At 43.4% G+C, this 27,198-nt stretch overlaps 1 protein-coding gene across 1 annotated transcript; it reads right to left on the minus strand.

Moving 5' to 3' along the window:
• Positions 1-1,001: 1,001 nt before the first annotated feature.
• Positions 1,002-24,442, minus strand: Mtch2 (mitochondrial carrier 2). Its single transcript, XM_048361591.1, has 13 exons — positions 24,257-24,442; positions 21,938-22,022; positions 21,674-21,780; positions 15,108-15,134; positions 14,855-14,917; positions 10,045-10,102; positions 9,747-9,798; positions 9,271-9,330; positions 6,445-6,538; positions 5,681-5,728; positions 4,096-4,163; positions 2,595-2,670; positions 1,002-1,211 (listed from the first exon to the last, which is right to left on the minus strand). Exons 1-13 carry the CDS (start codon positions 24,341-24,343, stop codon positions 1,125-1,127), a joined length of 912 nt encoding a protein of 303 aa, XP_048217548.1. The 5' UTR covers positions 24,344-24,442; the 3' UTR covers positions 1,002-1,124.
• Positions 24,443-27,198: the final 2,756 nt, after the last annotated feature.

Genomic DNA, 27,198 nt, shown 5'->3' on the forward strand with positions numbered 1-27,198 from the left:
TTTAGAAGCAGCAAATTAAGTGCTTACTCATTTGGCAAAGTACCAGTGAATTATTTAAATAAGTAAAACCACAGGCTTTCTCATTTGCTTTTAAAAGGCCTGAGTAAATAAGAGCTTTCAGCTTGAGTTGAATTTTGTCCTTCTGAAGTGAGTTTTCCTCCCGTAAATGACAAGTAACATGTCTAGTTGTGGGCATGGCAGGCATGCGGTGGATGGTCTCCTAAGTGCTCTGTGGACTGTCAGTACCAGATACAGAGTACAAATACACCTTCCATGGTGTCATCAGGAATGAAAAAATGAACTACTCACCTTCTGCAACAAAAAAAGGAAACAAACCAAAACTTTAGGAACAAAAGCCTATTCACAATGAGAACATATAATGATGGCATCGAGGGGGTACTGCTGTACTATTTGTCTTCACATTTCATGTGAAAGCAAACTTCTTTTTGGGGGGGTAGGGGAAGCCATCATACTTACTCTCCAAATTTTGCTTATTCTCTGATGTCCTTTTTCTTTGTGGTTGGTGATAAGTATTTCCTTTATAATAACACACTGAAGGCGTGAAGCCTTCATGTAGAGCTTTGCTATGGAAGTTTAACAACATGGCATGTTTGGGAAGTATGAGAGATAAGGTTCATTGACTATGCTTAGAAATACACAATGGGAAGCAGACTGGTGCATGCTACCGAATTTTAGGGTCTACTCAAGAAAAGGCAATTCATAACTTCCTACACAGCATGTCCTTTTAATTCTCTTAGGTTTTACAGAATTATTCTTTCTTACTGGTATTCTATTCTTCATTTTATGAAGTCTTAAATTAGGACTCAAATCACATGACAACCTGCTTGTACCTAAAGGAAAATACATTTTTTTTTTCTGTTTAAGTAAAACAAGAATCTGGAGCAAAAAACGTCCCAATCCAGAATAACTACAGGGGGGAATATCAGTGGTAAAGGATGTTGTGCTGGGAAAAAGAACAAAAAAGGCAGACACCAATCACCTCCATTTTCCCAAGATTAAATGATTATTAAAAAAGCGCGCCACACTGTATAGAAATCAACATTCTCTCCCATAATTCTGTGCGTCTGGGACTATAGAAATGTCACTGTCCCTGCCCCACATCTTCAAATTAACATTCTCAGGTCATAACAATAAGTCTTCCCACAGGGGACCTTCCGGAAAAACAAGCTATTTCCTCGGCTCATATTTCCCTGGAAAACAAAACAAGACAGAAATAAAGTCTGGCAGGAAGATAAGGTCAATTAATCCCAACCAGCAGAGACCTAACTGGTCATGTTTTGGGGGGACATGATTAAAATGACCGAAACAGAGCTGAGACCATCAATAAAAAATAGGGATTTTTATTCTCTGCCAGTCTGAGTTACTATAGAACCAAGTGTTTCTCATCCACAAGGGGAATATCTTTGTACTCAGAACACTTAGTATGGATTTGGGCTTTAGCACTTGCCAGCTGAGTTGCCCTATGTATCAATAAATGTAAATTACTTACAACAGGGCCCAAATACTCAGGAAGTGAAGCTTTTACCTTGTTGTTTTCCTCCCCTGAAAGGCTGGGAATCAAACTAGGACTAGGAAAGTGCTCTATTACTTAGGCTTTTTTTCTTTCCTTATGGTACTGGGGTTTGAACTCAGGGTCTCTCAACACTTAGGGCTTTTTCATTCAGAGTCTAGCCTGGTGAGCCTGATTCTTCTGAACAAAAACATTTTTTAAAATGTATCATCGATGCTACAAAATGATGCAAAGAACTTTTTTTTTAATGTGTCTGTCCTGGGGCTTGAACTCATGCTCTGTCCCTGAGCTTTTCTGCTCAAGGCTAGTATTCTACTACTTTGAGCCATAGCTCCACTTCAGGTTTTCTGGTGGTTAATTTGAGATAAGAGTCTCATGGACCTTCCTGCCCAGGGCTTTGAATCATGATCCTCAGATCTCAGTCTCCTGAGTAGCTAGGATTATAGCTGGGAATGTGGTTTAGAGGTAGAGTGCTTGCCTTGCATGCATGAAGCCCTGGGTTTGATTCCTCAGTACCACATAAACAGAAAAAGGGGGAAGTGGTGCTGTGGCTCAAGTAGTAGAGTATTAGCTTTGAGCACAGACAGGCTCAGATACAGTGCTCAGGTACCTGAGTTCAAGCCCAGGCTGGCAAACAAACAAACAAAAACCCCAAAACTGTGACTAGAGTCATTATTTAAGAAAATAAGGGGGTGGGGTGGGGGGCTGGGGATATGGCCTACTGGCAAGGGTGCTTGCCTCCTATACATGAAGCCCTGGGTTCGATTCCCCAGCACCACACATATATAGAAAACAGCCAGAAGTGGCACTGTGGCTCAAGTGGCAGAGTGTCAGCCTTGAGCAAAAAGAAGCCAGGGACAGTGCTCTGGCCCTGAGTTCAAGGCCCAGGACTGACAAAAAAAAAAAGAGGGGGGAGGCAGGGGAAAAATGAGAGAGGAAGTAACAAATTGAACAAGAAATGTACTCACTGCCTTACATATAAAACCGTAACCTCTCTGTACTTCACTTTGACAATAAAGGGGGTTAAAAAAAAGAGGAAAATGAGAGCACGAGATAGAGATACCTCTTTTTGCAGCATGTACCAGCAATCTATCCAAGAAGTATATAGTGGGGAGTAAGGAGGGGATCCACCAGCAAGCCTGAAAGAGAAAAAAAGATTAGCTATTCATCTGCCGACAAAACATTCTCTTGAGTTTGATAGGGGCTGGGAATGCAGCTTAGTGGAAGAGTGCTTGCTTAGCATGAATAAAAAGCCTTGTGTTCCATTCCTCAGTACCACATACACAGAAAGAGCCAGAAGTGGCGCTGTGGCTCAAGTGGTAGAGTGCTAGCCTTGAGCAAAAAGAAGCCAGGGGGGCTGGGGATATAGCCTAGTGGCAAGAGTGCCTGCCTCGGATACACGAGGCCCTAGGTTCGATTCCCCAGCACCACATATACAGAAAACGGCCAGAAGCGGCGCTGTGGCTCAAGTGGCAGAGTGCTAGCCTTGAGCGGGAAGAAGCCAGGGGCAGTGCTCAGGCCCTGAGTCCAAGGCCCAGGACTGGCCAAAAAAAAAAAAAAAAAAGAAGCCAGGGACAGTGCTCTGGCCCTGAGTTCAAGCCCCAGGATGGGCAAAAAACCAACAACCCTGCCCCCACTATATTGCCAAAATAAATAAGCAAATTATATATGCTGCATGGGAGCATACAGAAATAAAAAAGGGAATTTATTTTTATTTTTTATTTATTTTTATTTTTTTTGGCCAGTCCTGGGACTTGGACTCAGGGCCTGAGCACTGTCCCTGGCTTCTTTTTGCTCAAGGCTAGCACTCTGCCACTTGAGTCACAGTGCCACTTCTGGCCATTTTCTGTATATGTGGTGCTGGGGAATTGAACCCAGGGCCTCATGTATACGGGGCAAGCACTCTTGCCACTAGGCCATATCCCCAGTCCCTTTATTTTTATTTTTAAAATTCTTCTAAGAAGGTATTCACAATTTATTTTTTGTAATTTATTTATTAAACACAAATTTTTTGACAAGGTGTTGTGCAAAAAGGGTACAGTTACATAGTAGGGCAGTGTGTACATTTCTTGTGATATCTTACACCGTGTTTTTCTTTCCCTTCCCTAGGTCAGGTAGACATATATACAATACACAATGTACCAAGAACATATACAGTAGCCACGTGGCCTACGCCCAAGAAAATTTGCCTAGGGCTTTAAATGTAATGTTGACAATAGACAATATGTCGACAGTAGTCATATAAAAGAACGTACATACATAGCTTTTGAGCTATAGTATTCCACTGAGAGGTCAATTTTTGACCTTTATATGAGTAGTTGAAAAAAAGGGAATTTAATAGCAGCACTAACTGTATTTCCCCTTCCTCTACATTCCCGATGGAAATGCAGTTGGTGGAACAGGGGCTCTACATCAGTGGGAGAGTATTTGCCTAGTCTGAGGCCCTGAGCTCAATCCTCAGCAAGACACACACACACACACACACACACACACACACACACACACACACACACAGAGCGAGAGAGCGAGAGAGCGAGAGAGAGATAGGAATACAAAGTACTTACCCGCAGTTGTTGACAGCCATAAGATTAGATACAAGCACAAAGGGATAGGTCAACATACTGGCAAAGAACTGTAAAATGATAAAACAGACACCTAAGTTAGTAGACTATTAATATAAGAACAGAAGCAGAGTTGTTCTTAAATTCTTCTTTCCTCTCCCCTGCTTTTTCAGTACCCGGGAAAGACTCATTTTGCGGCCTGGAGATGCTTCTCGGACTATACTAATAACATTTTAACAGAAAACCATATCTCTTATCTTGGGATTGAGTCTTCATTCAAGTAAAACTGAACATTAGTTTGGGGGTGGGGGGGGGGAATTATAACATATAAATAAAGCATTCAAAATATTTCTGAAGAAAATCCTAGTGTAAACATCCTTCAAAGACAATAGAAACTAAAAGTCAACAACTGTCTAGGTTTGGTAGCATGTATTTATTATGCCAGCTACTTAGAAGGCTGAGGCAAAAGGATTTACTTGAATTAAAAATCAATTTTAGCCAAGGTCTGGTGACTCGCCTGTAATCCTAGCTATCAGGAGGCTGAGATCTGAGGATCGCAAAGCCTATCAGACAGGAAAGTCTGAAATTCCTTGAGACGCTTTTCTCCAATTAAGCACCAGAAACCTGCAAGTGGAACTGTGGCACAAAGTGGTAGAGCACTAGCCTTGAGCAGAAAAGCTCAGAAACAGCACGTAGGCCTTGAGTTCAAGCCCCATGATAAAATAATAATAATAATAATAATCAGTTGGGGTTGCTGGTGGCTCATGACTATAATCCTAGCTACTCAGGAGGGTGAGATATGAGGATCATGGTTTGAAGCCAGCTAAAGAGAGCAGGAAAGTCCAATAATCTATAAAAACAAACAAACAATTGGAAGTAGAGCAATGGCTCGAGTGGTAGAGCTCTAGCCTTGAGGCAAAAAAGCTCAGGGACAGTGCCTAGGCCCTGGTTCAAGCCTAAGACTGGCACTAAACAAACAAACCAGTAAGTATCAGTCTGGGCAACCAGTGAGACCGTGCCTCAAAGAAAAACCATCAAACAACAAAAAAGCCTACCACAAACAACAACAGGAACCCCAAATTGGATGCTAGTGGCTCACACCTCTAATCCTAAATTACTTGGGAGCCTTTGCTCTGAGAATCATGGTTTAGAACCAGTCTAAGCAGAGAAGGCCACAGGACTCACATCCAACTAACCAGCAAAAAGCTAGAAGGGGATGTGTGGCTCGAGTGGTAGCGCATCAGCCAAGAGCAGAAAAAGCCAAAGGAGAGAACATGTTCCTGAGGTCAAGCCCCAGAATAGGCCAAAAAAAGTCAACTATTCAACTACTGCTGAGACCCCAGAGATGAAAGGGGGTGAAGCTGACTGGAGTGGGATGAGCAGGACAGTTGCTCATAGATCCCCTGTGAAAGTCAAACAGCACCAAACCAGGTACGGATGCCTTGAGGGGCCAGCGGCATGACCTCACCTCTGATCAGCACTAACCATGGGACAGCTGCTGGCTTGAAGGCAATGAGCAAACAGGCCAGTTTCAAAAGGGAAACACAACAAAACCATTCCTAGGTTAATAAGATTATAAAAAACTCACTCCTGTGACAGCTTGGGAATAACTTTTCATTTCATTCATGGTAGAAACCTAAAACAGAAAAAGAGCTTATCAGAATAAAGCAAAACAATAAACTGATAGAAAGTGAATTGTATACCAATATGTACTATAGTCTCATTTCAAAAATAAGAGAAAATGAGATCAGTAAGCCTTTTCCATTTCCTAGAAACCTTTGCTTACACTATATCCAAAGTACAATTCACTTTCTGTATGGAGCTAGCTTTGTGAAAGATTGCGGCAAAGTTCCATCACTGCACTGACATACTCCTTGGTGTGTTCCATTTTCCACCATGTGATGGAGTTGCCTATGTACAAGAGGCCCCACAATTGCTGAGACAAGGGAAACAACTAGGAAAGGTTGACCTGAAATCTCTCAGGCTGACGTTTCTACAAATCCCAATACAGGAGTTCCCTAAAGCTCCAGGTGGCAGAGAGAACTCTGGAGACACTGTAATTTCACTGTGTGCTCTAAAATTAGAGATCAATAAAACAATAAAAAAGTGATCTTGAAGCCATACATAGTGACAGGGCTGGGTTTCTTGGGAAAGCACAGTCACAGCTTAGGGAATCACAGATCCTCCTCTATACTACACAGTATAGTCAGGCTTTGAAAAATCAACTGATAATTGTAGGCCAAACAATGCTTTTTCTAGCATCTAACAAATTGCTCATGTTTAAAAAGACTGTCAAATCAATTAAGAAAAAAAAAGCCCACAGAAGCGCATCTCACCAAGGTCACCACCTACCCCACTGTCGAGTGCATAGGTGTTGACGAGGTAGGCCAGGGAGTTACAGAGCCACAGAGAAATGATGTCACCTAGGAGGCGAGGAATGAGACCCCTACATGAAGACACAAAAACAAGAATCAACAATGCAATCATTAAAAGAACAAGCCACACAATACAAACCCTTCTCAGACAATTTAGAGATCTCAAAACATTCAAGAAGCCAGGTTCACACCTGTAATCCTAGCTACTCAGGAGGTTGAGATCTGAGGATTGCAGTTCAAAGCCAACCTGGCCAGGAAAGTTTGTGAGACTTCTTTTTTTTTTTTGGCCAGTCCTGGGGTTTGGGACTGAGCACTGTCCCTGGCTGGCTTCTTTTTGCTCAAGGCTAGCACTCTTACCTCTTGAGCCACAGCGCCACTTTCCACTTTTTCTGTGTATATGGTGCCCAGGAATTCAACCCAGGGCTTCATAATGCTAGGAAAGCACTCTATCACTAAGCTACATTTCCAGTCCCCAGTGAGACTTTTTTTTTTTTTTTTTTTTTTTGCCAGTCCTGGGCCTTGGACTCAGGGCCTGACCACTGTCCCTGGCCTCTTTTTGCTCAAGGCTAGCACTTGAGCCACAGTGCCACTTCTGGCCATTTTCTATATATGTGGTGCTGGGGAATTGAACCCAGGGCCTCATGTATACGAGGCAAGCACTCTTGCCACTAGGCTCTATCCCCAGCCCACCAGTGAGATTCTTATCTCCAGTTAATCACCAGAAAACCTTGACCTGAAGAGCTCAGGGACAGCACCCAGACCTAGAGTTCAAGCCCCAGAGGTCAAGCCTCAGAAACAAAAAATAAAATAAAATAAATTCTAGGGCAATGAAGAGATATGGAACCCCAGAATCTAGCCCTATAGCTAGTTCAGTATGGTTAACATAGCTATATTGGAGGCTGCCGTTTAAAAAATACAAGTTGGCTCCAGCTATTTAATATTCAAATTTGGCAGGAAAGAAAATGAGAAAAATTACCAAGTTAGAATGGTCCAAAAAGAGATAGATTAAAGATATAAGAAAATATATTCCCAGGGCTGGGAATATAGTCTAGTGGCAAGAGTGCTTGCCTCGTATACATGAAGCCCTGGGTTCGATTCCTCAGCACCACATATATAGAAAAGGCCAGAAGTAGTGCTGTGGCTCAAGTGGCAGAATGCTAGCCTTAAGCACAAAGAAGCCAGGGACAGTGCTCAGGCCCTGAGTCCAAGCCCCAGGACTGGAAAAAATGAAAATGTTCCCAGTTGGTACCAGTGGCTCACACCTGTAATCCTAGCTACTCAGGAGACTGAGAACTGAGGACTGAGGTTTGAAGTCAGCCCAGGCAGGAAAGTCCGTGAAGTTCTTATCTTCAATTAACTACCAATAAGCTGGAAGTGGTGCTGTGGACATGGTAGAGTGCTACCCTTGAGCAAAACAAACTAAGGCATAGTGCCTAAGACCAGAGTTCAAGACACTATACCAGCACAAAATATAAAATAAAATAAGTACATACACTCTGAAAAGTAAAAAGGACCATTTGGTTAATAATAACACAAAGTTTTTGTTAGTAGAATGAGTGTATGAGTTTATGTTCTACAAATGTAAATTCAAGTACTGCAAAATGTAGACTCAGGATAAGGAAAAGATGTCACAATTTCCCCATTTTTCAAAAATTAACTTTTTCCATTATGTAATTGGGAAGTTACTGTACGAGAAACTTCAAATTAACTTAAAAGAATGTTTAAAACATGCTGGGCAAAAGAAAACAAAAAGAAAGCAACACAAAGGGTTAATGATTAATATATAACATAATGTATAAATATAATATATGCAAATCTGAAATGTCATGGTGTAATTCCTTGGTACAATGAATATGCACTAGAAATAAATAAATGACAAGAAAGTAAAAGGAAACAAACAAACATGCTGGGCACTGGTGGCTCATGCCTATAATCCTAGCAGCAACTCTGGAGGCTGAGATCTAAGGAGATGGAGGCTAAAAGCCAGTCCGCGCTGAAAAGCCCATGAGACTTTTTTTTTTGCCAGTCCTGGGCCTTGAACTCAGGGCTTGAGCACTGTCCCTGGCTTCTTGGTGCCGAGGAATTGAACTAAGGGCTTCATGTATACGAGGTGAGCACTTTACCACTAGGCCATATTCCCAGCTCCATGAGACTATTATCTCCAATTAATCACCAAAAAAGCCAGAAGTGAAGCTGTGTCCCAAGTAGTAAAGCACTACCTTTGCGCTGAAAAAGCTCAGGGATAGTGCATTGGGCCTGAGTTCAAGCCAGGACTAGAAAAAACAACAACAACAACAACAAAAAACCCAAAACCCAACCAATCAACAAACTACTTTCAAACATTTTAAGAGCTGAGGACTAGAAGTGGCGCTGAGCCCTGAGTCCAAGGCCCAGGACTAGCCAAAAAAAAAAAAAAAAAAAGAAGTGGCGCTCTGGCTCATGTGGTAGAACACTGGCCTGAGCTGAAGAGCTCAAGTACACTGCCCAGGCCCAGAGTTCAAGCCCCATGACTGACCAAAAAAAGAGAAAAGAAAAGAGCTGAGGACTGGTTCAAGTGGTAGAGCACCTGCCTACCTAGTGAAAGATACTGACTTTAAACTATAGTACTGCCAAAATAAAAATGAACAAAAATACTTTACATATGTAGGAAAGCAAAGGTTTGAGATCTTGACAAGACCTTTAAGTCAGAGGGTTCTAAAAGGAGCTTAAAATGTAGTAAACTCAGAGAGTACATTTCCCCAAGAATTAAATGTTCATTATCTATCCATATCCAGATTAAAAAAAAAAATCAACATTTACTCACGCAAAAAATCCCAGCATGCCCTCTTCCCGATAGATGGTTAGTATGGAGTCACAAAGTCCACTAGACACACAGAAGGAAAAGAAAAAGACATTAAAATCAGGTGGGTACTATAAAAAATAATTTCAATAATCACTTTCACTTTGTCTAAATTATACCCCCCACCTTTACACTGTCCTAGCAACCTCTCACACAAAAGATAGTTAAATTCAGAGAAAGTGAAGAGATAAACTGAGGATGTAGTATACAGAATTCAAGTTGAACTTGGATTCAGTGGCTCTGCAATTTAATCTGTGGTTGTGGGGAGATTGACCCTGCCTGGACTTATTTTACGATCTTTTGTTTTGGTGCAGATCAAATGATACAACGTGCATAAACCTGTTCTGTCAATGCTAAAGACTCGTGGAAACTAAGTAGTAATGATCTACTACTTTTGGTTTCAACAGATTTCCATGAGTACTTAAAAACAAACCACTTACCAGTACTTGGATTCTCTGCCAATGAATTGTATCATAGATCTCAGAGTGATCACTGTAGAACACAGAGAGAAGGGTCTTAAAGGTATATTTTGATAGCCCTCTAAAAAACCTGATTTTATTCCATCTAAATACACTTGGCTATTTGGAAAAATTGGAGAAAAGCCAAAACAAACAAGCAAACAGAAACCATGCAGACAAAGCACTTCAGTCAACTTTCACATTAGCTCATCTAAGTGGCCAAGAGAAATCAAGTTATAAAAGAAAACAAATTAGATCCAGTTATCAAATGCAGACGTACCGTGGAAGGGATGTGTAATGAGGGTAGCAGCAGAACGAGCAATCATCTCTCGAGTTGTCTAGAAACAATCAACACACACTTCTGAAATCTAAATAAATGACACTCAAATTCCTCTGAGAAGGAATATGGATGGATATTGCAATATAGTCAGAAACTGGTGGCCACAGACCTCCTGCCTTAGTATCAGGAAGAATAGCTTGAATGGGATACAATATAATATTGTCCCACCTCTTTTTTTTTGTTGTTGTTGTTGGTTCTGGGGCTTGAATTCAGGGCCTGGGGTCTGTCCCTGAGCCTCTTTGTGCTCAAGGCTAATGTTCTACAACTTGAGCCAAAGTACCATTACTGGCTTTTTTTATGTGGTACTAAGGAATCGAACCCAGGGCTTCAGGCATGCTAGACAAGCGTTCTACCACTAAGCAACATTCCCAGCCCCCCTTTTACTCTATATATAACTAAATCTTGTAACTATCAAAGACATACACAATTTTGTAAAATAATACTCAGATTCAGACAGCAGGTTACAAACACCAATACAAGCAGTATTCTAACCTTTTTTTTTTTTTTTGGCCAGTTCTGGGTTTGAACTAAGACTTGCTCAGCTTGTGCTTTGCCACTTGATCTAAGCTTACAGCCCAGCTTTCTGCTGGTTAATTTTAGAGTTGCCATCTTGGAATCTCTTGGACTTTTCTGCCCCGACTGGCTTCCCCCAGTTCACACCGTGATTCTCCAGATCTCAGTCTCCTCAGATCATAGGATTAAAGGTGTGAAACATCCCAATCTGTGGGAAATGCATTTTCCATAAACACACATCAACATGTTACCCGAAGTTACTTCAGGGTTGTAGTCAAGGTTCTGTTTTCATTTGTCACCTCTCACTTCTTTTTTTCCCTTGCCAGTCCTGGGGCTTGCAAACTCAGGGCCTGGGCACTGTCTCTGAGCTTCTTTTGCTCAAGGCTAGCACTCTAACACTTGAGCCACAGCGCCACTTCTAGCCTTTTCTGTGTATGTGGCGCTGAGGAATTGAACCCAGGGCCTCATGCATGCGAGGCAAGCGCTCTACCACTAAGCTACATTCCCAGCCCCTTACTTTTTGAAACCTCTCTACAAAGGAGATTTCTGTCTTTTTCTCAATTTTACACATACAACAAAAAAAGCAAAGAAACTGTGAGGCCTGCATTTTTTTTTTTTTTTTTTTTTTTTTTTTGGCTAGTCCTGGGGCTTGGGCTCAGAGCCTGAGCACTGTCCCTGGCTTCTTTTTGCTCAAGGCTAGCACTCCGCCACTTGAGCCACAGCGCCACTTCTGGCCATTTTCTGTATATGTGGTGCTGGGGAATTGAACCCAGGGCCTCATGTATACGAGGCAAGTACTCTTGCCACTAGGCCAAATCCCCAGCCCGAGGCCTGTATTTAAATTCCTAAATCGCTCTCTCACTGTGAATAACTTCAGAGGTTCTGATGCCTATGTCAAATGCCCTGCTCTACATAAACTGCCCCAACATTTTTTTTTTTTTTTTTTTTTTGCCAGTCCTGGTGCTTGGACTCAGGGCCCGAGCACTGTCCTTGACTACCTTTTTGCTCAAGGCTAGCACTCTGCCACTTGAGCCACAGCGCCTCTTCTGGCCTTTTCTATATATGTGGTGCTGAGGAATAGAACCCAGGGCTTCATGTGTACAAGGCAAGCGCTCCTGCCACTAGGCCATATTCCCAGCCCCTGCCCCAACATTTTAAGGAGAATAAAACAACTCTGATTTGAGACCACAACCCTGTACTCTTGCAGGTTTTAGAGATGCTGTCTTGGCCTTAATTTATTTTTCTAGTCTAGGACTCTGTAAGGAGGTAATGAAGAAAATTAAATTTGCAGTTAAACACTGTCTGTGGTCTTTCCAGTTAAGAAACTTCTGACCCCCATATTAATAGTAACTTAGAGAAACTATTGTGAAACAGGGTGAGCTGGGGCTGGGAATATGGCCTAGTGGCAAGAGTGCTTGCCTTGTATACATGAAGCCCTGGGTTCAATTCCTCAGCACCACATATATAGAAAAGGCCAGAGGTGGCGCTGTGGCTCAAGTGGTAGAGTGCTAGCCTCGAGCAAAAAGAAGCCAGGGACAGTGCTCAGGCCCTGAGTCCAAGCCCCAGGACTGGCCCAAATAAAAAACAAAAAACAAAAACAAAAAAACAGGGTGAGCTAACTCAAGTTAAAACACAAGTCAGGTGCAGGTGCCTCACACCTGTCTGTAATCCTACCTACTCAGGAGGCTGAGATCTGAGGATCACGATCAAAGCCAGCTTGAGCAGAAAGCCCATGAGATGCTTATCTACAACTAATCAACAAAAAACCAGAAGTGCTGCTGTGGCTCAAGTAGTTAGAGAGCCAGTCTTGAGCGAAAGCTAAGGGAACAAAAAGCCACGTCCTGAGTTCAAGCCCCAGGACTGGCATACCCACACATTAAAAAAAAAAAAGTTGAGTGCTAGCCTTGAGCAAAGAGAAGCCAGGGACAGTGCTCAGGCCCTGAGTCCAAGGCCCAGGACTGGCAAAAAAAAAAAAAAAAAAAAAAAGTTAAAATACAAAATTCATATGACTATATCCTTGCTTCTTTTTTGAGAATGGAAGAGGCTGGAGACAGTCTCATTTCTGAGGTTGACCTCAATCTCCTGGGCTCAAGTGATCTTATTATTATTATTTTTTTTTGGTTTAACTCAGGGCCTGGGAGCTGTCCCTGAACTCTGGTTCAAGGCTAGTGTTCTACTACTTTGAGCCACAGCTCCACTTAAAATTTTTGAATGATTAACTGGAGAATTTAAGAGTCTCCCAGACTTTCCTGCCTAGGCTGGGCTTGAACAGATCTCCTCAAATCTCAGCTTCCTGAGTAGCTAGGATTATAGGCACCAGCCACCAGTGGTTTCAAGTAATCTTTTTCTTTTATTGATCTGTCCTGGGATTTGAACTCTGGGCTTGGGTGCTGACCCTGAACTTCTTTTACTCAAGACTAGCACATTTATCATTCAAGCCACAGCTTTACTTCTGGCTTTTCCTGTGTAGTTTATTAGAGATGAGTCTCATGGGCTTTCCTTCCTCAGCTGGCTTTGGTCTGAGATCCTCGAATCTCAGCTTCCTGAGTAGCTAGGATTATAGGTATGGGCACCCAACTTCCAGTAATCTTTTTGAATCAGTCTCCCGAATATCTGGGACTAGAGGCAGATGCATGTCACTAAGCCCAGCTTTATATCCCTACTTTTATTTTTTTCTCCTCTTTTTTAGGTCCAAGACAAGCACTCAAAGCATAGTATCTGCTGCTTTCGCTCATGGGTTAGCACTCTACCAACTGAGCCATGCCTCCAACCCCTGTATCCCTACTTTTGCTTTGTTTTATCAATCTTGGAGTTTGAACTCAGGGCCTGAGCACTGTCCCTGGCTTCTTTTTGATCAAGGCTAGCACTCTACCACTTGAGCCACAGTGACACTTCCAGCTTTTTCTGTTCATGTGGTGCTGAGGAATCAAACCCAGGGCTTCATGCATGCCAGGCAAGCACTCTTGCCACTAGGCCATATTCCCAGCCCTATCCCTAATTTTAAACAAACTAACTTTGCATGTATGTGTACACACAAAGGTATAAAATATGAAGACTAAGAAGAGTGGTTCTGGCAATTTCTGTTTTTTGAAATGCTGAGTGAGGAGGGAACTCACGGCCTTGTGCCTAAGCAAGTGCTCTACCATTGAGCCAAACCCCAGTGCCAGACTGGTTCTGAAAATGGCACAAGACGATTGGGGGGGAGGGATGAGTGATAAGGAAGTTATTTCAGTTACAATAAGAGGAAAATATTTCTGGAAAAATACCTCACGTATAAAAAGCCTGGATGCTAGTCTAACACTTCTGCGCTCAAGGTTTTTAAATTTTTAGATGACCTTCAGGACTAAGGGCATAGCTCAAGTGGTAAAGTATTTGCCTAGTAAGACCATGGGTTCAATCTTCCATACGATAAAACAAAATGAAATTTTCAAAAAGCAAACACAATCTTCAGTTAAAAACCTCTTCAGGGCTGGGGATATGGCCTAGTGGCAAGAGTGCTTGCCTTGTATACATGAGGCCCTGGGTTCGATTCCCCAGCACCACATATACAGAAAACGGCCAGAAGTGGCGCTGTGGCTCAAGTGGCAGAGTGCTAGCCTTGAGCAAGAAGAAGCCAGGGACAGTGCTCAGGCCCTGAGTCCAAGGCCCAGGACTGGCAAAAAAACACAAAAAAACCTCTTCAGTTTTAAAGGTTAAATGGGCAAAATGAGTTTCTTTGAAATGTACTTACTCCAAACAGCAAGTACTGCTCCTCTCTGACAGGTTACACATGTAGAAAAGCCCTATGATTAATTAATTAAGCTAGTACTAGGGGGCTTGAACTTAGGGCCTCCAGCTCTTGCTCTGCTTTTTCGCTTATAATTGGCACTTTTGCCACTTGCACAATGCCTTTACTTTTGGCTTTTTGCTGTTTAATTGCAGATAAGTATCTTAAAGATTTGTCTGCCTAGGCTGATTCTAAACCATAATCCTCAGATCTCAGCTACTGGCAGCTGGCTTAACTTTGTTTTTTGTTTTGAAGACCAGAATTTACTATGTATCCCAGTCTGGTTTGCCTCTACAAGCTACATTCTGGAATTCTATCCTGAGTGTTAGGATTACAGGCATGTGCTACTACACCTGGCAAAAAGCCCAGTTCAAAGTTCATTTGGAAAGTTTGAGTCTTCTAATCATGATTCCACAGTTCTAATAGCACCTATAGTTTGACTCAGGGAAAAACAAAGAATAGAACTCTTACCTCTTTAATAACTCGGTCAAAGGAACATGAGCCTTCTCTATGGAAACTTCCAATTCCTGAATCCTAGAAATAAAAATCAAAGACAAAGACTTTGGTGTGCTTAAATTGAACTGTTCCAATTTGTGGCTACCTTATAAGCCAATACGCCACTGCAACGAAAACGAAACTATCTGGCTTTTCTCCTAAAGAGGTCCAAATAGCAGTAACTTGGCGAAAGAAAGGAGCTTATGCCTACAAATCATCTTCAACGTACCTCAGGTTTGTCCAGTTCCTGATAGTGCTACAAAAGAAACCAGAAGAAAGGATCATTAGGGATATCATGTATTATATGAAAGAAAAAAATAAAACCAACTCTATTGGCAGAAAATAGCTGAATTTCTTCCTGCAAATCTGTAAGTAAGTGTTTTCTGGGAGCACGAGGGTCTGAACTCAGGCCCTGTGCTTGCTAGTCAAGTGGTCTACTATTTGAGTCTCCAGCCTTCCAGCTGGTTTGGTTTCTATTTCTAAATAATCAATTGGAAATAAATGTGTCTGAGATTTCTGTGTGTGTGTGTGTGTGTGTGTGTGTGTGTGTGTCTGTGTGTCTGTGTGCGTGTACCAGTACTGGGGCTTAAACTCAGTACCTGGGTGCTGCTAATTTTTTTTTTTTTTTTAAACAGGAAGAGTAAGCTTATTTAGAAGCAAAAGGAAAGCAGAAGTATTAGTGGGAACAGGCTTTCTGAAGAGAGAGGAATCTAGCTTGGGTTATCCCTCCCTTAGCTTTTTTTCAAGTGGCATTCTACCACTTGAACCACAGTTCCACAGTATCATGAACTTTGCTTTGCTGAGATCCTCAGATCTCAGCTTCCTGAGCAGTCTAGATTGCAGGTATGAGCCACTGATGCCCACCGGTCCCTGAGATTTTACTGCAAAGTTTAGCAATAGTCAGCAATAGAAATAAGCAAATAAAAAAACTTGTTTAAAACAAAAAAAAAGGAAAGGCTGGGATATAGCTGAATGTGCCTTAGCACAGGCAAGATCCCGGATTCAATCCCAGGATTACAACAAATAAACCACAACAAAACAACCTCAAACAAAAGGAAAACAAAATCCTAGAACATTATTTGCTAAACATATATAAGAACAGCCTGGAATAGTCACTTCCTTATGGAAAAAGAAGAACAAATACCAAATTAGGGCAAGACTATCTCTTCACTGCATGAAAAAGCAGAGCAGGTGCTAAGTTTGGATAGCCAAAACCCCCTCAGTTTTCCTTTTGTATCTGTTTCTAAAACAAGCAAGATTTCCCCCTCTTCTAGAGAAGAGAATATGAATACCACCAAAATACAGACTATAATACAAGATGAAATATAGCTGGGAATATTTTAGAGATAGAAAAAGGGCTAGGTAAAAGTAAAGTATCAGACAATGGAAAGCCTTACTGTAGACAACTAAATTGTTTCCTAGTCATATCAGATAAAAAAATAGACAACGCCTTTTGTGAATATTATGTTTGAGGAGAGGGAAATAGGGAAGGTAGAAGTGATCAAAGCTATCATAAACACATATGAAAATATCACAGTGAGACCCACTAAGTTACAGAATTAATACGATTGAATAATTCTTTAAAATAATTGAAGTAGCTAGGTACCCATGATTCACAACTGTAATCCTAGTTACTAAGAAGGCTGAGATCTGAGGATCATGGTTTGAAGTCAGCCTGGAAAGGGAAAGTAAATGACACTTTTATGTCCAATTAACCACCAGAAAACTGGAAGTGGTTCTATAGCTCAACACCTCAGGGAAAGCACTGAGGTCCAGATTTGAAGCCCCAGGAATGGCACAAGGGAAGAAGAAGAAAGCCATAGGTAAGATTCAGAGATAGAGCTCAGTAGTAAAGCCATTTAGTGGAAAATAACAACAACAAAAAACACTGTATTATTTTGTTGTTAAAATTCATAGTTTATAATGCTTAGGCCCTGAGTTCAAGTCCCAGGACTGGCAAAACAAAACAAAAATTCTAGTTGCTAAAATACTAAATTTAGAATACTTGAAATAAACTCAAGTCTCCTTTAGCTAGTCTTCTCATTCCTTGAGGGGAAAAGAAAAGGTCTGGATTTGGTATACTTTGTAGAGTTGAATGATGATTTTCATCATTGTGAAGGTTGAAATGTGTATTGTAAAATATATTAGTTCAATAAAAAAATAAAATAAATAAAATACCTGTATTAGAAGTTAAAAAGAAGCTGGTTCAAAAGAAACAAACGAACTTCATTATGTTTTGTTGGTGCTATTACTAGGACCCGAACTCAGGGCCTGGACACTGTCCCTCAGCTGTTTTGCTCAAGACTGGTGCCCTAGGCTGGGGATATGGCCTAGTGGCAAGAGTGCTTGCATCGTATACATGAGGCCTTGGGTTCGATTCCTCAGCACCACATATACAGAAAACGGCCAGAAGTAGTGCTGTGGCTCAAGTGGCAGAGTGCTAGCCTTGAGCAAAAAAGAAGCCAGGGGGCTGGGGATATAGCCTAGCGGCAAGAGTGCCAGCCTCCGATACACGAGGCCCTAGGTTCGATTCCCCAGCACCACATATACAGAAAACGGCCAGAAGCGGCGCTGTGGCTCAAGTGGCAGAGTGCTAGCCTTGAGCGGGAAGAAGCCAGGGACAGTGCTCAGGCCCTGAGTCCAAGGCCCAGGACTGGCAAAAAAAAAAAAAAAAAAAAGAAGCCAGGGACAGTGCTCAGGCTCTGAGTTCACAGCCTAGGACTGGCCAAAAAAAAAAAAAAAAAAAAAGACTGGTGCCCTACCACTTGAGCCACAGCTCCACTTCTGGCTTTTTGGTGGTTAACTGGAAATATGAGTCTGACCTTCCTGCCTGGGCTGGCTTTGAACTACAATCCCTAGATCTAGGCCTCCTGCATAGCTAGGATCACAGGTGTGAGGATTACAGGTATGTCCTGCTCTGGTTTATTTTTATTTTTTGGAAGGACAATCCAAATTACATTTGTATCTTCCTTTGCATATATATGAATTCCCAGAGGAAGAAGGGATAATGGGTTCTGGAGGACTGTGAACGCAAGCAAAAAATAAAGTAAAATCTAATATGCTTTAAGGTTAAAACACACACACACACACACACACACACACACACACACACACAGCAGCCCTCAGCAGTCAGACTTTGTATATTTTAGTGATGGAGGTAAGTAGTAGAGCACCAGCCGGATACTGAGGCCAGGAGTTCTAATAAGCCATGGATTTTGAACACAAATAGGTCTGGCTATCCTGAGCAAGGGACTCCTGTGTGGGCAGGAACTTACATGGTTCTCCCTCCCTCCAGGACATCTGTGCATCTACATGGCTCTTAATTAACATCAAATTGCTCCCTTCTCTGCATATGTGCGAGACTTAAACTTCCTCCTTCAGTGTTTCTAGCTTCTTTTCCTGAAATTCCCATCTCTCAATTTTTTCTTTTTTTGGTGCTGGTCCTGGTCTTTGAGCTTGAACTCAGGGCCTGGGAATGGTCCCTGAGCTTTTGTCCTCAATCTGGAACTCTATTACTTGAACTACAGCTCCAATTCTGGCTCTATGGTGGCTAATTGGAGATAAGACTCGCATAGACTTTCCTAACCCAGCTGGCTTCGAATTGTGATTTTCAGATCTCAAACCTCCTGAGCAGCTAGGATGGCAGACACGAGCCACGTGGGCCCAACCCACCTTCTCAGGTTCATTCTTGGGGACAGAGAGCACTAACAATCATAACCTCTCTCCCACCACTAGTACAAAAGCCTCCTCATCAGATGGTGTGACATACTCCTGACAACTGGTGGTGCCAGCAACCCCAGGTTTCTTCCAGCTCACTGTGTCCAAGGGCAGAGCAATATGTATGTGTGTTTTAAATTTGAGGCAGGGTTGGTAAGGGACACTGTGGACATGGAAAGGCACAGGATGTGCGCACACCTGAAATTGGGGGCAGAAAGGCTCAATAAGCCAAGAACATGCATTTGTTTATCACATAAATCCCTATGGGCTGAAGCATGTCCATTTGCAGAAAGTACAGCCATTTCTGGGCTGATATCCTGCAGTCCATTAGCATCTTCCTTGTCTTTAGCTCCTACATCTCTTTTTAACTGTGTGTGTGTGTGTGTGTGTGTGTGTGTGTGTGTGTGTGTGTGTGTATGTATTATCATTATTCTTTTGGTCTTTATTAGTACTGGGGACCGAACCCAAGACATTGCACTTAATAGGCAAATGGCTCTGCCACTGAGCTACATCCCAGTCCCTACATCTCTTTTTTTTTGTTGTTTGTTTTTTTTTGGCCAGTCCTGGGCCTTGGACTCAGGGCCTGAGCACTGTCCCTGGCTTCTTCCCGCTCAAGGCTAGCACTCTGCCACTTGAGCCACAGCGCCGCTTCTGGCCGTTTTCTGTATATGTGGTGCTGGGGAATCGAACCTAGGGCCTCGTGTATCTGAGGCAGGCACTCTTGCCACTAGGCTATATCCCCAGCCCCCTACATCTCTTTTTTTAAGTCTGGGTTTACAGAGGTCTCCAGGGCTATTGCTCATGTGCATGTCCTGGGACCCAGGCACAGCTGAGCAGCCTCACACAAGGTGCCTCCATTACCAGACTTAGGACAGCACGTCAGGGGCAGCCTTCCCTGCCCAGCAGGGCACAGAAGCATGAGATATTAACCATGGTCCTGGTGGGGCCAAGCATGTCCTGGAAGGGATTGAGGATGCAGATGGTTTGAGAGAGTAGAAGTGAAAATCAGAGCCCAGCACTTGTTCCCTTCAGCTTGTCACTCAAGTTCATGAAGCCTTTGAAAACGTCACCAAGAGTGATCAGCAGTAGAGTCACTGCAGACTTTTGAGTAGGGAGTTTGAGTAGGGCACTGAATAGCTTCTCTGAGTCAACATCCAGCCCAGATCTGCAGCAGATGCAGAACAGGCTGCTCAGTGTCCAGCCCGGCCCTCCATCTTAGCAGGAGCGCAGTCAAAGGGACCGGCATGTGGCAGACACTGTGAGGGGCCCTGGCTGACTCCACACAATGCATCCAGGCCACCTTCCCTCTGAAGGACTGCCATCCTCCATGTTACCAACCTCTACCAGCGGGTTCTGGGACCTGGCAGGGGAGCTGTGGAAAGAGGTATGAGCTGAGGCCCTATCCCCTTCTACCACTTTTGACCTGGTATTTTCAAGAATGTATTTTTATAAACATCTTAAACATATAGATTTTTAAATTCACCTATATACCTACCACTAGGGTATAATGCCTGTGAAAAGCTGGACACTGTACTGAGCTATGCCCCAGGTCTCCTGGACACTAACATTCGGTAACTGGCCTGGGATGCTTCCATGGACCCTTAAACTTTCGCCGTTGTTTTGCTTACATATATTCTTAGAGTGCCACAGAGCTTAACTTCTACTTCTCAATCTTTTCCTTTCAAAAGTAATCCCTGCCATCGATCTTTTTTGTCTGTTTTGTTGGTCACAGGACTTGAACCCTGAGCCCTGTCCCTGAGCTTTTTCACTCAAAGCTAACATTCTCCCACTTTGAGACACAGTGTTACTTCCAGTTTTCTGGTGGTTAATAAGAGGTAAGAGTCTCACAAACTTTCCTACCTGGGCTGCCTTTGAACTGTGATCCTCAGATCTCAGCCTCCTGAGTAGCTAGGATTACAGGCATGAGCCACCAGCACCTGCCTGGCTGATTATTTATTTATTTATTTTTACTTTAAACTTATACAGTAAAACACATAAACAGAATAGTACACAAAACAGAATGAACAATGTAGTAATTAAAAAGCAAATATAGCCATGACCTAGGTTAAGAAAAATCAATGCCATTACTCCAGACCCTTCTTCCCCCCCCCCACCCCAGACCCTTCTTTTTCTTCACATAACACATAAGATCTTTTTTTCTTGGTACTAGAGATGGAACCTAGAGCTTTGCATGTTCTAGGCAAGCTCTCTCCCACCATACTATATCCCCAGCTGTTTTATTTTTTAAAAGTTTTTTTTTTTTTTTTTTGGCCAGTCCTGGGGCTTGGACTCAGGGCCTGAGCACTGTCCCTGGCTTCTTTTTGCTCAAGGCTAGCACTCTGCCACTTGGGCCACAGCGCCACTTCTGGCCATTTTCTGTATATGTGGTGCTGGGGAATTGAACCCAGGGCCTCATGTATATGAGGCAAGCACTCTTGCCACTAGGCCATATCCCCAACCCTTTTTAAAAGCTTTTAATAGAACATGTTTTACTAATCCTAAAATTAAAGTTGGAGGAGGGGGAAATGTGTATTTTAATCAGCTTCTTTCTTCTCTCAAAGAAACAAACTGAGCTGTACAGGTGATCCCATCAGTGAAGTTACTTAATTTCCGCTCAAAATGACTGTCTCAGAGAAAGAAGGTCATGTAAAGCAAAATTAATTACCTCAGTCTGCACAAACACTTCTTATTTGCCAGGTAAGAATAATGGATATTTCTTTTTTTTTTGCCAGTCCTGGGGCTTGGACTCACGGCCTAAGCACTGTCCCTGGTTTCTTTTTGCTCAAGGCTAGCACTCTGCCACTTGAGCCACAGCGCCACTTCTGGCTTTTTCTATCTATGTGGTGCTGAGGAATCGAACCCAGGACTTCATGTATACGAGGCAAGCATTTTTTGCCACTAGGCCATATTCCAGCCCCATAATGGATATTTTAAGAAAGTGTTTTCCAAGAAAAGATCAGGGCTATACCTCTATCTTTGAAATTGCTCTCAATAATGGATAAATTATTTTCCAAAATAAGTTTGGTTGCACATAGAGCACCCCAAAGCAAAGGGAAGATGAACTGATTTTTCTCTTACCTGTAAAACTTGGCTATGGACCACAGTTCCAAGGACTCCTGAACACAGTCTTGGAGTTAAGCCTGTGAATAAGCCACGCTTCCCATCGATGCTTGCAATGTGCTGAGCTAAGAACAAAAATCAGAGACTTAAGTTCTAGTTCCAAGATATGGCTATAAAGAAATTTCAAGGCAACATTGCCTTTTTCAGATTTTTTTTTTCTTGGCACTGCCAACCTAACAGTCCCCCACATCACTGAATCCCAAACAAATCAAAGACACCTACCATAACAAAAGAGACCAGGGAGCTGACATACTTGCCGCCCAAAAATATTTCGTCCTATTGTTGGAGGAAGAGGCTCATATCCCACCTTTAAAAGCAAAGGAATACATCAAAACTGTGCAATAGTGTCAGGAATGCCTTGGTTGGAAGGTCCTGAATAGAGAAAAAAAATCAGATTTATACATTTTTTTGTATGTATGGGGAGGAAGGTTTGAGAAAGAACCTCATTGTGTCAAACTTAGCATCCCAGTTCAGCCTCCTGAGTGCTAGAATTATAGATGTGTATCACGACACCAGTCAGGTTTAGATATCCACTAAGCCAGCATCAACTACCTGTCTGGCTAAATTCATTTAGGAACTAATTACAAACTAGGCTCAGGTTAAATGAACAGACTGTCATTAACATTTAATGAAGGTCATTCTATAAAAAATAAACTACCATTTTGTTTATATAATGTATTCAGGATTTTTAGGGCTCAAGGAATAGTTGAGGAAACTATTTGATTTTTTCTGTTCATTGTTTTTTCCTTTGTGCCAGTATTGGAGCTTGAACTCAGGGCCTCATGCTCTTCGGTAGGCTTTTTAGCTCAAGGTTGATGCTTTACCATTTGAGCCACAACTCCACTTTCTGTAGGACAGCTTTGAGTCTCCACTGTTGCAATTCTTCAACCTGTTCAAAATGCCTGTCTGAACTCCCTAAAAGCACGTCTGGGGCAACTATTTTAAAAACTGAGTACGTGAGAATTCTACCAAACCCTGGAGCATTTGGCCACACGCAGGTTGTGAAATCAAAACAAATAAATTCAAGTTTTTGAGGTAAGAGCTCTGAGTATCACTAAAAAACTGTCATCTGGGGAACTATTGAGTAGTGAATTCATACTGGCTGCCATGACAGTTGTAATCTGGCCTCAGACTTGCTAATTCTGTTTTAGACAACACCGTACATTTCAACCAAAGACTTTGTTCTAGGTTGGGATCACCTATTTACAATAGCTTTGAAAGCAGTATGGAATCTGAGTCCACACAGATGAATTCAGCAACAAATAATCTGAATCAGTAGTAAGTCAAGTAATATAGCCAGGCACTAGTGGCTCACGTCCATCACCTAGCAACTTTGAGGATCTGAGGATTTTAGTTCGAAGTCAGCCAGGCAGGAAAGTCCATGAGACTTTCCAAGAAACCACCAAAAGTCTCCAAGTGGAGCTGTGGCTCACACGGAATAGTGCTAGTCTTGAGGAAGAAAAAAAGAAAAGAAATCCTAAGAATGGCCCTGAGGTCTGGAGTTCAAGTCCCAGGACCAGCACCAAAAAAAAAGCAATACAGTCCTTCTCCATGTCTTGTGCAATCTTTATAGAGAAGTAGAGGGCAAAGGTTCTAAAACATGTTTCCTTCCTTGGCACAGTGCATAAATTATAATCAATCCTCAACGTCTAAAAAGAATGAACAACTTGCTCATCACTGGGTCACTTAGAAAGTGGTTGAAGACTATCTAAGTGTTCTATCAGCCAAAACCTGGCCTACTTGGCCATGAATGTAAGATACCATTTAAGGCTTATTTTACAGTAGATAAGAAACTAGGGGTAGGCGAGACTAGACATCTCTGAGTTGAATGTCATGTTTAAACCGGGGAAGTGAAAAACTCCGAGGAACGGATTTCCAGTTTAGACAGGAGGTGATTTTCATTGTCATGTACACCACCACATGAGCTGCTTGCTGCTGGAAAGCCTCAAAGGACCGCTGCAGAAAATTTGACTTCATTACCACTTCTGAATGAGGTGTGTGTGTGTGTGTGTCTGAGGTATTTGAGTGCTAAAAAATAAAAATAAGAAATCTCTGAACAGATCAGCAGTTAGTAACTAGTAAGGAAAGGAAGGAATACAATGTTAGCTCTCTTTGATAACTTCAAATTTGTCTTCAACCGACTACTTCACGTCTGGCATTCGGGATTTTTTTTTGAGGGGGGGGGAAACGAGGGAAAGTGGGGCGAGGGGGGAAGTGAAGGCTTCTCTGACCCGCCAGGATCCGCCTCAGGGGAGGAAAAACAAAGTTGCGAGGAGGCCGGGCAGGGAAGGGTGGCAGTTGGCTACGCGAGAGGGAGCGGGCCTCACCGCCCGGAGAGGAGGCGAGGGTCCGGGAGGCCCCGGACAGCGGCCGTGGGGCGATGGAAACTGTCCCCGCGGGGAGGGAAAGGCCGTCGGAGGAGGGAAAGCATCATGCCGGTAGGATGGAGGCCCGGGAAGGCTGGAGCCGGCCCTGGGGCGCCGCGGGGAATGGTGACCCACCAGGGCGCCGACGGGGAAGGGGGATGGCGACGCCTCATACCTGGATGAGCACTTTCACGTACATGAACGGCTGGGACAGGATGGTGAGACCGGAGCCCAGGAGCACTTGACTGGCCGCGTCCGCCATGATGGCACCCGCGGACGGACAGACAGATCGAGCCACCAAGCGACCAAGCCGGTCCCCGATCACGTGCCCGGGCCGCCGGCTTCACTGGCCCGCCCGCGGCGCGAGCGCGCGCACGCACGCACGCACGCACACCCCCCCCAGGCGCGTGCCGCGCCCCCCACACGCCCAGTCTCCGCCTACTGCCCCGCCCTGAGAAACGGCAGGCGCTCGTGAGCAAGCGCGGGGTTAGGGCGGGGCGGGGGGCGGGGCAAAGCTTCCACGCGCATGCGTCTTCTGGTGGGACGCGCGTCCTCCACTTGGAACGACAGTTTCCCTCGCGTGTGCGCGCACCGGAAGTGTCCTGATTCAGGCGCCTTGGAGTGTGGTAAAGGGGGAGGGGTGTGACCCTGACGGCGAGGGCAAGGTCAGAGGCCCGGAAAAAAATTTTTTTAAAGGGATTCTTCATTCTGTTTTCCTCACCCTTTGGCTGTCCTCAACGCCCAAGTTCCACCGTCCGATGGATCTGGTGTCTTAATGAGTCCCCTGCGGCCTGCTTGCCTTGCATTCATTCATTCAGTTAACATGCTCAGAAATGCCTCCTGAACCCTTTATGTCCTATCCATTGCCCTATTATTGTCCTACCCATTGTTACACCTGTCACTGTCTAAAGTTGTCTCCTGCAGGGGAATGTAAGCTCTGTGAGTTCAGGACCCGGATGTTACAGATGATGCAAGTTCATGGATGTGTGTTTCAGGGCCTGGCACCCACTAGGTACTCAAATATTTATTCCACAGGCAGAACAAATATTTTAGTGCCGACCATGCTACTGGCTGTTAGAAGCAAAATTGGAGGGGGGGATGGGGAAGCAGTTTCCATGGTTGGGAATGTGGCTTAGCGGTAGAGTGCTTGCCTAGCGTGCATGAAGTCTTGGGTTCGATTCCTCAGCACCACATAAACAGAAAAAGCTGGAAGTGGCACTGTGACTCAAGTGGTAGAGAAGCCAGGGACAGTGCTCAGGCCCTGAGTTCAGCTCCAGGACTGGCAAAAAACAAAACAAAAAAAACAAAAACCGGGGGTTTTCCTCACAGCCTCTTTCTCCCCGACTCACTAATAAACACTTGAGGCAGACTGTGGGCCAGAGAAGGGAGGAAGAGGCTAGCTTTTTTTGTATCCATTTATCATTTATCCTCTTCGATTTTCAGGGTTTATACATAAATCTAAGATAATACTACTACTTGAAGGATTGATTTCTGCCTTATTCCCCAAGGCCAAGTAAGACAACAGGTACACACGAACAGGCTTGATCACATGCCTGTCTACAGGCAGGTTATTCCAATCTAGGCCTAGCCAAGGACACCTGGGTCCCCAGGAGGCAATAGCCCCTCACCCCAAGTGGAGCATTCCGCAGTGGGCCTGGCTTCTTTTTGCTCAAGGCTAGCACTCTACTACCTGAGCCACAGCGCCACTTCTGGCTTTTTCTGAGGAATTGAACCCTGGGCTTCATGTATACTAGGCAAGCACTTTACCACTAGGCCACATTCCCAGCCCCCCATTTTCTATTTTCTGCTTCCTTGTTTAGCCCTATATAAGCTCACCCCAAATCTAGCCCCAGACACAACCTCCAATCCCATGGGAAGATCTGTGCCCCTTGCTGTTCCTCAATAAACAGTCCCGTTCTCCTCCATTTTCCCAACACTACGGAATTCTCAGAGATATTATTTGTGCCAGCACTGGAGCTTGAAGTCAGGGCCTTATGCACTCTATCACTTGAGCCATACCTCCACTTATGGCTTTTTGGTGGTTAATTGGACATGAGAGTCTCATGGACTGTTCTGCCCCTGCTGGTTTCTGACCTAGATCTTCAAATCTCAGTCTCTTGAGTAGCTAGGGTTACAGGCATGAACCACCAGTGCCTGGCTTTTAGGGGTGTTATACTATGAGTATTGAATGAAATGTGCACAGAGAAAACGTTTTAAAAACTATATTGAAATACAAATACTAGTGTTAGTTAATATTGTCCTGTACTTTGCACAGAACTAGGCAACATTGGGAAGCAGCTTGTAGCTCGGATGGCTTTGAAATCATCCCATGGACGTGATCCATACCCTGCCTCTGCCAGTTACTAACTCTGTGACCTTAGACGGATCACATTACCTCTTTGTAATGTCTATGACTACTCAGTTTAGCACCCAAAACATAAAATCAAAAGAAAAGAAACACCCAAAACTCAAATAGTATATCTTACAATGATAAGAAGCAAGTTATTTTAACTACTACTAGATTTGTTTAGACATTGATCCGAACTGGAGAGGCCATTTAATAAGTGGACTCTTTAAGTCTTAGATTTGTGCATTGGTGGTGCCAAAAATATCTATTACTTCTGTCCCACTGCTGCTTGTGCACACTGAGAGGCATGGGGCTTTCTGCCAGGGCAAAGGGTTGGGCAATCAGGCATGTTTTCCAATGGTGTTGGACAGAAGCTGCCCGTGGGGCTGGGGGAAGAATCTGCAGAGGAGTGGGAACTGAAGTCTTTATTATTTAGGTAAGAGAAGTAGAGAAGGCACAGAGCAGAATGTGCAGCTACCCAAGCTGTGCCATGTGCAATTCCATAGCCATAAAGACAATGTACTGAATGGCATTCTCCGATTGCGTTCAATATGGTGACCCTAAGATGGGTTGCATTTGGTGATGAGAGGAGGAAGAAGGGGCAGCAGGCCTTGTGTACTTCGCCAGTAGCTAAGTTCATTTTGTTGAAGAATGATCAAGATTGTCATCCAGTTAACAGGACAGGAAAACTCTCCTTTGCTGAACATGTGCCTTCCTCCTGTCTTTTTATCCTTCCTTCCTTCTTTCCTTCCTTCCTTCCTTCCTTCCTT

Source organism: Perognathus longimembris, chromosome 13 (assembly GCF_023159225.1).
Source record: "Perognathus longimembris pacificus isolate PPM17 chromosome 13, ASM2315922v1, whole genome shotgun sequence".
Taxonomy (NCBI): domain Eukaryota; kingdom Metazoa; phylum Chordata; class Mammalia; order Rodentia; family Heteromyidae; genus Perognathus; species Perognathus longimembris.

Excerpts from the sequence above, each read along its gene's own strand:
- Mtch2 (XM_048361591.1), bottom strand. The coding sequence starts at position 24,343 with ATGGCGGACGCGGCCAGTCAAGTGCTCCTGGGCTCCGGTCTCACCATC. Across the intron at positions 14,918-15,107 it reads AGGAACTGGACAAACCTGAG|GATTCAGGAATTGGAAGTTT; the intron begins GTACGTTGAAGA and ends TTTTATTTCTAG. Across the intron at positions 5,729-6,444 it reads CCTATGCACTCGACAGTGGG|GTTTCTACCATGAATGAAAT; the intron begins GTAGGTGGTGAC and ends TTTCTGTTTTAG.